At 40.5% G+C, this 12,113-nt stretch overlaps 1 protein-coding gene across 1 annotated transcript in view; it reads left to right on the top strand.

Annotated features, from left to right (window-relative positions):
- tnfrsf19 (tumor necrosis factor receptor superfamily member 19) overlaps nucleotides 1-12,113 on the top strand; it is a 52,642-nt gene that overhangs the window by 24,325 nt on the left and 16,204 nt on the right. Inside the window, exons 4-5 of the mRNA XM_004912063.4 lie at nucleotides 2,393-2,571; nucleotides 10,326-10,411. Coding sequence (XP_004912120.2) covers nucleotides 2,393-2,571; nucleotides 10,326-10,411 — 265 coding nt within the window. The remainder of the gene's footprint in view (nucleotides 1-2,392; nucleotides 2,572-10,325; nucleotides 10,412-12,113) is intronic.

Genomic DNA, 12,113 nt, shown 5'->3' with positions numbered 1-12,113 from the left:
TTCGAAAACCATATCTCTTCTGCAAGGCCAAAATGATGATGTCTTTGGCCAACATCTCTGGCCACATCTCATTCAAATATTGACTGGCGTGACTGGAATAAGCCATTGAGTGAGGATCTTTGCCAGATCAGGCAAATATACAATTATTTGTTAACCTTGCTATCTCCAGTTGTGGACTTTAAGGTGGCATGGGTTCAATTCCAGTATTAGCTCCATTATCAATTCCTCTTTGCCATATACATGCCACTTATTCTTCCTGCCCCTCAGATGCCAAATATATGTTGCTAACTATGGTTTACTAGACCAGGGAAAAAATTGTGTCTTTTATACCATTACCTCAGTAGATCATTAGACTTTGTAGGGCAGGGCTCTCTGTGCCGAAATAGTAGTGCTATATGTAATTATTATTAACCTATAAGTTTAAAATGTGTTATTATAGCAGATAAGAGTCTGGGACCAGGCCAAGGCACCTGTTTCATTCCATGCGGGCCTTCTCCCAAACAGAAGTGAAAAGCCTTTGGTGGAATGTGATATGTTCTGGGATGCAAAGGGATTTATGTTTTTTATTACTGAAAAGAATTTGTCATCCACAACATTACAGTTTTCCCAAGTACAGATTTGCACTACATGCAGTTCTTTTTGGCTGCAAACATAAAAAAGGTATTTTTCATTCACAATTAAGTGGAATGCCTCTGTAAGCTTGCCTTGGGCTTCTAAACATTCACATAGCTGGCTTAATTAGAAAACAGATACCTCGCAGAGCTCTACCATAAGCTCGTAATAATGAGGCAGTGGGAATCCTCGAGAAGCTATTATCATTCAAATGTTGGGCCGCTTCTCGAATAAAGTGGATGACTAGCTGTTGCTTATAGAAGTAAGGGAGATTATTAGCACTGGGAAACACATCAGAGCCTGCTGGAAACACAGCTCTTTGTTTTCAGTAAGCCCCAGAGATCATTAAAGCTCTGGACCTACTTTCCTCGTTTAGAAAGAAGTGGATTTAATTGCTTAACCCGCTTACACCAGCTGGTTTTGCTTCTCAATTTATATTTGAGATGCTTACGTTCATCTCACAAAAACACCCTTTATATTGCTTCTGCTTCAGGATGGCAGAGCTTACAAACATCTGCCTTAACAAGCTTTCTCCTTGGGGCCGTGACTTTAACTGCCATCACTGACAGCTGTCTTTTTAAGAAGTTGTAAACAGGAGTGGTTGCCCTGGGCCCTACTGATAACGGGGCCCAACAGAGTAACTGTTTTAAGTTACCATATTATTGAGCAAGATGGTCACAGTAGGGAAAGATGGTGACAGTAGAACTTTATATTGATTCAGCCGTCTAGGGTGCTGAGAGCTTAACTTCAAGTACAGCTGAAAGGTCATTAGTTAAACAGGCCTATTCTGTATGGACATTGGAATCCCAATGGTTACCCGTCATACTGAGCTTTAGCCTTCCAGACTCATCTTCTCTATCACCATGCCTTTCTTCTATATAAGTTGTAAATAGGGGTTATTACACTGGGTCTTGTAGATAGTGGGGCCCAGAAGAGTAACTTTTAGGTAAGAGGATACTAGGTACTACAGGGCAAGATGGCGACAGTAGAGAACGATGGTGACAATAAAGCTTTATATTGATAATGCTCAACTTGAGACCTTTCACCTGTCCAGGGTGCTGGGAGCTTGACTTCAACCACGGCTGAAAGACTATTGATTAAACAGGCCTACTCTATATAAGCAATGGAATCTCAAAAAAAAGGTTGGGCATCCCTTGAAAATGTTTCCCTTTATATTGAGCTTCAGCCCTCAAGTCTCATCTCATAGCCTTTGTGCTATATAATAATAAATGGGGTTATATTAAAAGTAATAGTACAGATTATCTACAAATTATGAACGCCATGCCTTCTTTCTATATAATTATAAATGGGGTTATATTAAAACAAATAGCACCGATTAGCTACAAATTATGAAAGCCATGCCGTTCTTCTATATAATAATAAATGGGGTGATAATAAAAGTAAAAGTACGGAATAACTACAAATTATTCTTTTTCCAAGGGGAAACTGGCAAAAAAGTGGAAAAATTTTCTCTTTTTCATAAAGGAAAAGTTATCCGGTGTTGCACCAGCCTTTTTCTGTTCAATGCACAATTATAAAGTAGGGACGTTAAATCTTTTTTTTTTTTTGTGGACTCTGTTCTAGTTCATGACACTGATTATTGTCTTGTTACGCATCAACTACTCCCAATATCATCCAATCAATCTGCTAAGATAACAGCATCTGGAATTGGCTTTGTTAGGCGGTAGCATGGCTTTTTAAAACATTGGGAGGTGCCTAGCAGTAAGTGTCAATATTGCAGGAATGGCTAATAAAAAAATGATATGTTTTTCTCTTAAAGGAATGTGGTTTTGGATATGGGGAGGATGCACAGTGCTTGCCCTGCAGGCCTAATCGATTCAAGGAGGACTGGGGCTTTCAGAAATGCAAACCTTGCCTCGACTGTGCAACAGTTAACCGCTTGCAGAAAGCAAACTGTACATCAACAAGCAATGCCATGTGTGGAGATTGTTTGCCTGGGTAAGTATTCCTTACCATGTTCGGTTTGTGTAGTCATTCTGGTGGTATACTCTTTTAACCTCTATATTCCCCCCAAAAAACATGACCTGGGTTATCAAAAATCATCTGGTCTTATTGAGTGGTTGTGATTAATGAAACTATCAAGTAAAGTCCTGCACTGGATCAGGTACCTTGAGTATTGTAGATAGGACCTGCAGATGTGGGCACCTCTGGTCCGCTCGCAGTTATCAATAAAATCTAATTTTACTCCTTTACTCACCTCCCAATCTTCTGATGAACTTCAGGTTTGTGGTACCATTGCTTCCAATTTCATGGTGGCCAGCAAAAAATGTGCTTTTGGAGTAAAAATGAAGGTCATGGCTTCAGATTTCAAAAATTGGACCAGTGATTGTAAGCTCTTTTGGGCAGGGCCCTCTTCACCTCTTGTATCGGTTATTGATTGCTTTATATGTTACTCTGTATGTCCAATGTATGAAAACCACCTATTGTACAGCGCTGCGAAATATGTTGGCGCTTTATAAATAAATGTTAATGTAATGTAAATGCAAGACTTCACCATAAAATCTCTTGCTGCAGTGGTCATAGCAAAGTCTGTTAGAGCCTAGCCACTATATAAATACAAAATAAACAATGGTAATAATAATAACACTAAACCCTGAGATGTATTTTGGCTTCTACAACATAATGAGAGTTGATGCAATAGATTCTCCTAAGTATTTTGAGACAAGGTGTAGTGACAAAATGCTTAAAAGTGGCTAAAAATAAAAGTCTGTGGGAAAAAAATGTGGTACTGTACAGGTATGCTCAGGACCTGGGGTTTTCCCGGATAAGGGATCTTTCCATAATTTGGATCTCCATACCTTAAAGGAACAGTAACAACAAAAAATGAAAGAGCTTTAAAGTAATAAAAATATTTATAAGTTCTGTAGAATACAATGGTGTTTTATCTGTTATCTGCTATGTGCCTGTGCCTTTTCTCCTTTGAATGGCTGCCTCCATGGCTACATGGCAGCTTATTTATATAAATTATAGTAGACTTTCTGAAGTAAACACCCAACTTTTACCAGTGCAGGGCAGCAGCACATTATATTTTAGTTACTTTTATACACTATCATTTTTTGGTGTTACTGTTCCTTTAAGTCTACTAAAAGATTATTTAAACATTATATAAACCAATAGGATTGTTTTGCTCCCAATAAAGATTAATTGTATCTTAGTTGGGATCAAGTACAAGGTACAAGGATCCCATACCTGTATACATAATATAGTATACTGACGTTGGCCTTTTCAAAGTTTGAGGAGCTACTCTATATTAGAGTATATTATCAGGTATTGTATTGCTGTGATTTGTCTGTCCGGAAGCGACAGCAAGAAATCTCCATGTGTGACACAGCCCTCTGGAGAAATAACTGACATGTTTACTGGATATTTTCACTTTTGTTCTCCTCGACCCCCACATTTTAACCAAACCTTTCATTTTTTGATTTGATGTTTTTCAAAAGCTACCTAAACTGGCCGGCAGCCTTACAGCTTCTGTTTTTCTTGGAAACTGTATCTGCCCTTTTCAAAGGAATTGCTGAAACACTAATTACTAACTTAAGTCACCTTTCAAAAAAAAAAAAAAAGGCTTCAGCTTCCCCTTGGTTTAATTTTATCCCTCTGCTGGAGTTCTTGTAAACAAGTAAAATGTGACACTGCTGCCTCTGTGCCGAATTCTTGTTGGACATCCCTTGGGGGTTTTACTTCAGAGCTAAATTCAAGACAGTTCTTGTCTTTAGTAACCTAAATCAAGGATGTCCAGCCCCAGCCCTTCAGCTGTTCTTGAAATTGTGACTTCCAGTATCCCTCATTAGTCTTCAAACATAATAGTCTGAAACCAGATGCTTGCGGGGGACATGTCTGTCAAGGATTGGTTATCAGCAGACTCGCCAACCTGGTCTTTGTTTTTAAAAAAACTTTTGGACCTTTGACTTACAGATTTAGGCAATGTAATGTAAAGCAAGGCAGTTTCTTTTATGCTGGAAGATTGGACATCAGTAGCAGTTTGTAACAGTGGCTGTGTGGGCCAGAGGGAGAAATATACGAGGCCTGTGAGTGCCAGGTAGGCAGCAGATATGTCTGAATGAAATCCCTTCTACTAGCTGTAAAGAAGAAGAAAGGCACTCTCTAATTGGCCATGCTGGTGGTTGGATATTATGCTGAACCTGCTAAAACATTCAGGAAATGAATGTCCTAGCAGAACTTAAGAACCTCAGCCCCAGTCATTGTTACATTTCTTTGGAAAATTAGATGTCATAACAATACCACTCTGCCTATAACAGTAGCAGCTTAGGGGGACTATGTAATAAAAGGCACTAAGTTTGCCCAGGAGCAGTAACCCATATGTTGCTATGGGTTACTGCTTCTGGGCAAACTTAGTGCCTTCTATTACATATGGGGGGTATATATGTGCCTACTGACAATGGTTGGACTTCTTGCTGTGGATTAGGGGGGCATGCTTTACCATAACCTGGGGTTCAAGTTTACAAGCCAGGCTTTGATGTATATCCTTATGTTACACCACTGGAACTATTAAGAACTTTGTGCAAGGTTGAGTTTTGGTGAATCTGTTCTGCTATGTTATGTAAACAGAAGCAATGTTTTCAGTTACCAGTTGGATTTTGTTGTGAATCACTATGCTAAGCAGCCTTGCTGAAATTAGACCCACTCACTCATTGGTAAAAGGTAAGTGGGCATCAGTACTCATACCAAGCTTTTCGTGGGATTCAAAATAGGCCCTGGAATGGCATAAAGAGTGGCTGTCTCTGGCGTCTTACAGCTTTGTAATTTGCTAGATTTCACAGATTGCTGGTCTGGGCCATTTACTCATAGCTTTCCAAATAGTTGCACAGTTTATTTATCAGTAATGGGAATGGGGAACTAATGTTGTGGGCAGGGTTGGCCAGGGGTAGCATGTGGTTCCCCAGTAGCCTCCCAACCATATTTTGATGCTCATGTTGTTCCCTGTATGTGTGAAAAGGCTAGACAATACCAATTTTTTTCAGTAAGGAAATTAATCCCCTGAGCGCCCTGGTCCAAGGTGTCCACGTACTCAAGAACCAACTGACAGTTATAAAAAATGGAAAGTGTTTCTGTCACATGGCCATTAATAGGGTAGCTATAACACAAAGCAATCCATACACCCAACTACCCATCGTCTCCACAGACTGGTTGAATTTGATGAATGAACTCTAGTCTATTGCTTTTAAATAGGCTTCTTTACTGAGCACACTTACACAATACAATGTATAGTTTCTGCTCGTTGCACGGTTTTCCCACACTCCCACCCTTTGTCTGAATGGCCGGGGTGTTACAGTCTTCTGCATTTAGGAGTTTCTTAGGCAGTTTCCTGAAGTCAGTAGGAATTTGGTCATGCTGTCCCTGTACCAAGAAAATTGTGTGAGTGCACGCTCCTGCGTGCCTGAGTCTGCTACGTATGTTTATTTTGTGGTGCAACCAACTGCACATACAGGTTTGCTCCATAAATGGTTTCCTGCTCTTATACATTAATGGAATGAATATCAGATATCATACTCAGTTTAGAGTAATATATTTTGGTCTCTGGTTGGTTGAATAGAATACTTAGGGGCTGATTTACTAAGACACGATTTCGAATCCGAATTGGAAAAATTCCGATTGGAAACGAACATTTTGCGACTTTTTCGTATTTTTTGCGAGTTTTTCGGCGTCTTTACGATTTTTGCATACAAACGCGAGTTTTTCGTAGCCATTACGAAAGTTGCGCAAAGTCGCGATTTTTTCGTAGCGTTAACACTTGCGCGCAAAGTCGCGCCTTTTTCGTAGCGTTAGAACTTAAAAGGCGCGACGTTTTGCGCAAGTTTTAACGCTACGAAAAAATCGCGACTTTGCGCAACTTTCGTAATGGCTACGAAAAACTCGCGTTTTTACGCAAAAATCGTAAAGACGCCGAAAAACTCGTGTTTTTACGCAAAAATCGTAAAGACGCTGAAAAACTCGCGTTTTTACGCAAAAATCGTAAAGACGCCGAAAAACTCGCGTTTTTACGCAAAAATCGTAAAGACGCCGAAAAACTCGTGTTTTTACGCAAAAATCGTAAAGACGCTGAAAAACTCGCGTTTTTACGCAAAAATCGTAAAGACGCCGAAAAAATCGCAAAATTACCGATCATTATGAAAAAAACGCAATCGGATTCGTGGGTTAGTAAATGTGCCCCTCAGTGTAATCCTCATTTTAGACAGTGTACACATGTCTGCAGTGTGCATATAGGTGTAAGTCTATAGTATGTATGTACACATATGTAGTTATATACACCAAAATACCCTCCAGATGGCAACCCTAAATGCTCAGGACCCAGATAATGGATCCCATAATTGTAATATAATATGCCCTATGTACTAAAAGCCCAAGGGGCTTATCTGATTCTAGGTTCCAGTCCTTTCTTATTTCCTCTCTAGTCCTATACAACACCAATATCATTTTTTCTAAAGCTGGCCATACATTAAAAGATCTGCTTGTTTGGCCACCTTGAGGTGGGTGATGTCAGATCACAATGACCAAGATACAGGCCGTCAGAGTGAGGACCATATCAACAAGCTGATGTGGCCAGATATCGGTTGGGAATGTCCATGGGATTGCCCCATACATGGGTAGATGGGCAGATCTGTTTGTGTACGGCCAACTTAAATCTAATGTTTTGGAGATTGGTTTGGAGGTTTCCTGGTGGTCCCAGTCCAACACTTCAACAGGCAGTAGCCTATATATTGTCTTTGTACATAACTGGGTTGGTTTTTTTTGTTTCATGCTCAGATCGCCAGTCTAGACAAGGGAATATCTAGGGATGATATGTGGTGGGTGCCCAGCTTTTTCCACATCCAGCTCAGTGCGTGAAATACAACCACAATTCCCTGCTGACAGAAATTGTTCCTCTCTGCCGTTACAGCTGAATCCCATTAGCAGCCGTAATTTCCAACTAACGACTTGTTTTCACAAACAGGAATCTATTCTGCCTCATTACAGAACTGAAAGATGAAGCTATGAAAACAGTCGCCTTCTAAAAAGTGCTGAGAATCCCTGTTATTGCCCTAAAGGAAATTGATATTTTTTTTTGTTAAAAATTCTCCTCTAAGGTTCCCTTACACACTAATATTATCGTATGAAACGTTGTTTTGTGCAATAATCAGTACGTGCACGGTGGGAGATGAGGGACCTATATCGATAAAGGCCTTGGATATTGGTCGTCTAGTCGATCAGGAAATTGGAAAATTTTGATTGGGCGCCTTTGAAGGTCTTTCCATAACTTAGATCACCATACTTTAAGTCTACTAAATATTAATTTAATCCTTAAATAAACAGGATTGTTTTAGCACCAATATGGATTCATGCAGTACAAGATACTGTTTTATTATAGAGAAAAAAGGAAATATTACAGAAAAAAATAAACATTTTTGCATATAACATAGTCTATTAGAGATGGCCTTCCTGTAACTGGATAACTGGTTTCCACATAACGGATCCTATACTTGTACTTTTGTTTTTCACTGGCAGGGTCGGACTGGCCCGATCCCTGGAGCTTCCGACGGCTGCCATTCTCCCTCCCTCAGCGCACCCTAAAGTAATTACACAAGTGCTCGGGGTAAGGTGGGGGCAGCAAAAACTGTCTTTTGGGTTTATATGCCCATTAAATAGTCGTTATAGAGAGAAACTCCAGCAGTGGGACATGCCTGTGCTCGATAGCAATCGGTTTCTCGTACTAATGTGAGCGCCGTGCACCTTCCCATGATCCACTTTACAAGGAATGCAGCAAAACTGTTTGTACGTGTGTCCAAATAATTACACTTGGAGGAAAGTCTGGGTGTGTTGGGGAGGCTGTATGTGTATATATATTAGTCTGTAGCTATCTCTTTTGTTTATACAAGTAAGTGCCTCTTAAGATAACTCAGGAGAGAGTTCCAGCCACGACCTGATCATTTTTCCCGCACTTAAGACCCTCCGCAGAGCGATTGAACTCTCGCCAAAACAACTCCAGCCTTTCACACTCCACATATTCCAACGTTAAGCATGTAATGTATTGTGCTCTCATTGCTCAATGTTTGTTTTGCTCTTGAAGAAGTGTTACCGTGTCGCAATTATCCCCTTGGAAAGTAATGCTGCAACCGAGTCTTTGGTGAATTTCTTTCTCTCACTTCCTTTGTTTTCTCTTCTCAGTTTTTTCCGAGCCTAGAATCCAAAATTTAATGTCATTTTATTACAACTGTACTCAGAAGCTGCTATTGTGGGCCGCTCTAATGTGGCTCATTTACCTGCTATTTACATGGTGCTTCAGTGGGCTGCTATATGTTCTCTTTTTACTGCACTGTTGTACAAGGGAAGACTGGTGCTGACAGTTTAAGTGCATTTCTGTATCCAACCAAATTATATAAAAGAAACTGTAGACCCTCCAATATGAGTGGGAGCCCCAGGTGTATTGCTTTATTCTATAGCTTTGGTTGTGGGTAAACCATATTCAGTACAAGGCAGGCACTCCAAAATATCACTGCAGACCAGGCTTCTAAAATGAAAAGTAGTGAATAATATCATCTCAGCTGAGCCTTGGCCCACCATGCCATGGTCAGTTGTCTGCTTTCCTCCAGATTGGCCATAAAAACATTACTGTTTGCATCTATTTTATACCTGCAATGTCCCTCTGCCCACTAGGCTACATCGCCCTATGATGGGGGATTATAACAACATAGGGGGAAAGCAAGTTTGTGCCAGGTAGATGGGGATGGCAGCACATTAGGTAAGGTTTATGGGCTGTGTCATAGGATGATAACAAGTCTCTACTAAATGCTCCACTGGGAATTATGAGTTGTTGACCATAGGAACCTTCTAGTGACACAAATAAACCATGGGTTGTTGTTGTAGAGGGATCACTCATACTGAATTGTCGTAGGGAAAGCAACCAGAGGTATTGACTGCTGCCACGGGTAGGGGCAATCAAGATGCCCTTGTGTGGCATTGCTCTAAAACTGCTGGATGAGGCTGAGAAAAGTAAAACAAGAGGACACTACTTATATATTTGGCTCTCATATTTAGCCAAGTTCAAAAGGTAGTAAAACAAAGTCTAGTGTGCCTCAAATAATGAGGCCGGTTCCTCTGTGATCGAACCCATTCCAACTGGGTGGATGTAGCAGGAGCACAGCTATGTATGCCATGCTTGGGATAAAACTTTTACGAGATCGTGTTGGTTTCTGGTCTCTTAGCACTTGGGCAGATATGGATAGAATGTGGCTTGGTACTAAAGCAAGAAGCAGAGGATTCTTGGGAGCAGTGAATGCATGTAACTTGTGAAGTCAGTCTTTCCTATAAATTCCATCTTTTCTTTTTGTGCTGTATCATGTTTTGTACAGTTGCCAGAATGAAGGAGAAAACTTGCCCAGAATGCAGCCAAACAGCAGGTTTCACGTACCTGCAGCCTTTTGCTTGAATGGAAATGTGACCTATGCTTGTGATTTAATATCCCAGACGTTCCTTTGGAGGAGCGCAGCTTGAATAAAACCCAATATTTTACATAACATCTTGCAGTGAAACGCTAGCGTTTCAGTTAATGAGCATGAAACCGTTTTTCCATTCCCATAATTTACAACTGTTTTCAAGTAGGAAATGAAACACACACATCTAAAAAGCTTGTGAAAACATACAGCTCCCGATCTGTAATTGTCTCTAAATATTGCTCCGCTTTTGTTTTTTTGCAGATTTTACAGAAAAACGAAACTTGGTGGTTTTCAAGACATGGAGTGTGTCCCGTGCGGCAATACTCCTCCCCCTTACGAACCTCACTGTGAGTACATTACATTGCATATTGAGTCTTAACATTGGGTTTTGTCTGGAGAAGCCTTTTGGAGCTTATGTAGCATCCAGGGTCCCACCTGTTGGGCCCTGCCACCTGCTCTCTAGTATGCACCCCCAGCCATTATGGCTCCCCACTCTGCTGCTCTGGGTTCCACTGTGGAACGCACAGCCATATATCATTTGTAACAGTGAAGTAAGTGGAGTGGAGGAGCAGTGCCTTGATGGTGGGCCATTGGGTGACTGGGTGGTGGGGTACCCCATTTCGACTCTGCTAGTATAATGGGCATTCCACAACCAGTCACAGGTTAATTCAGACCTGTTGCTACCTCTACATTTTTTTGGACAGACAAATACACTAGAAGTTCATCATGACATTCTACAATAAGTAACAGTAAAAAAAAAACAAGTTTCAATATCCCCTTCAACTAAGTTAGTCCAAGCACCGGCCCACCAGCTGTCGGCTATATTTCCCAGCATCCCAAGGTGCACTCGCCTCTAACCAGTCCATCACTGGGCAAATATTGTCATTATGCAAATGCTGCCAATTGTTTACCTTCTTGATATTAAAACAAATTGTTCAGCAATCTTTCTTTCTCAGGCCTTGAGCTGTGCAGCAGCCGGCATCTGTAGAGTGTGCTCAGTCAGTAGGAGGTCTTCTCTTTAGAAGCAGGACGGTGCTGCCGATGGTCGCTCTATTGATGAGTAGAAAGTGATATATTAGGGCTTTTGTACAAGGGCAGGAAGGAACCTCCCCACCTTCTGTTCTTACCATTATACTATAGAACCTTTTGCAAGTTTCAAGCTTCAGAAACTCACAATGGGGGAAATATTAGAGTTCGGGTTATAGAGTAGTAAGTCAATTATCTTCTGATCGTGAAAGAACACCAATGTCGGCCACAAAACAAGTCAGTTTTGGGCTTGAGAGGGAAACCAGAGCACTGGGAACAAATTTACACAAACATATGAACTCTGCACTGATTTTCCCCTTTGCCGGCTTCAAACTAAACCAAGATTGGCATGATGGCACCGCAATACTAACATGGGGCCAGGCCCAGACTGGGATTCAAAATAGGCCCTGGCGTTCCAAGTACACAGAGGCCCAAACAGCCACCACAGGGCCCCCATAGTGACTGTCTATGGCATCTTACAGCAGCCCCTCTGGCATTTGCCAGAACCCACAGATTGCCAGTCCTGCTTGGGCCTAATATTTAATAAAAATAATAACATTATTGGGCTTATTTATCAGTTTTCGAGTTTGTGAATTTGAGTTTGTTTTTCTAAATAAAATAAACTTGCATATTGAATGCTCACTTACTTATGAATAAGGAAAACTCGTTTGAATAACTTAAATACCTTGAATTTTTCAGATTTACAAACACTCAAAATTGAAAAATTTGAATTTGAAAATATGGCTTGACTTTGCCTATGACAACTCCCCTTGACTTCTATATAAACTTGCAAGCTTTTTGATGGCAAATGTTTACATTCCAGTTTTCGGGTTTTTTTGCACCTAAAATTACCAGACATTAGAGTTTTTAAAACATGATTCGAGTTTATTTAGCACAAAAAAAAAAAACAAAATCAAACGTTGCTAAATTTCACCCTTTATGTTGTGACATCATGGACTAGGATAAAATCCATGCCGTGTAGTAAGTAAAGTGCAATTTAGAACTCATTCACTCATGTTTTTT

The sequence above is a fragment of the Xenopus tropicalis genome, chromosome 2 (genome assembly GCF_000004195.4).
Source record: "Xenopus tropicalis strain Nigerian chromosome 2, UCB_Xtro_10.0, whole genome shotgun sequence".
In the NCBI taxonomy this organism is placed as follows: domain Eukaryota; kingdom Metazoa; phylum Chordata; class Amphibia; order Anura; family Pipidae; genus Xenopus; species Xenopus tropicalis.
The sequence above is the reverse complement of the archived record's forward strand: the minus strand, read 5'-3'. Positions and strand labels throughout refer to the sequence as shown.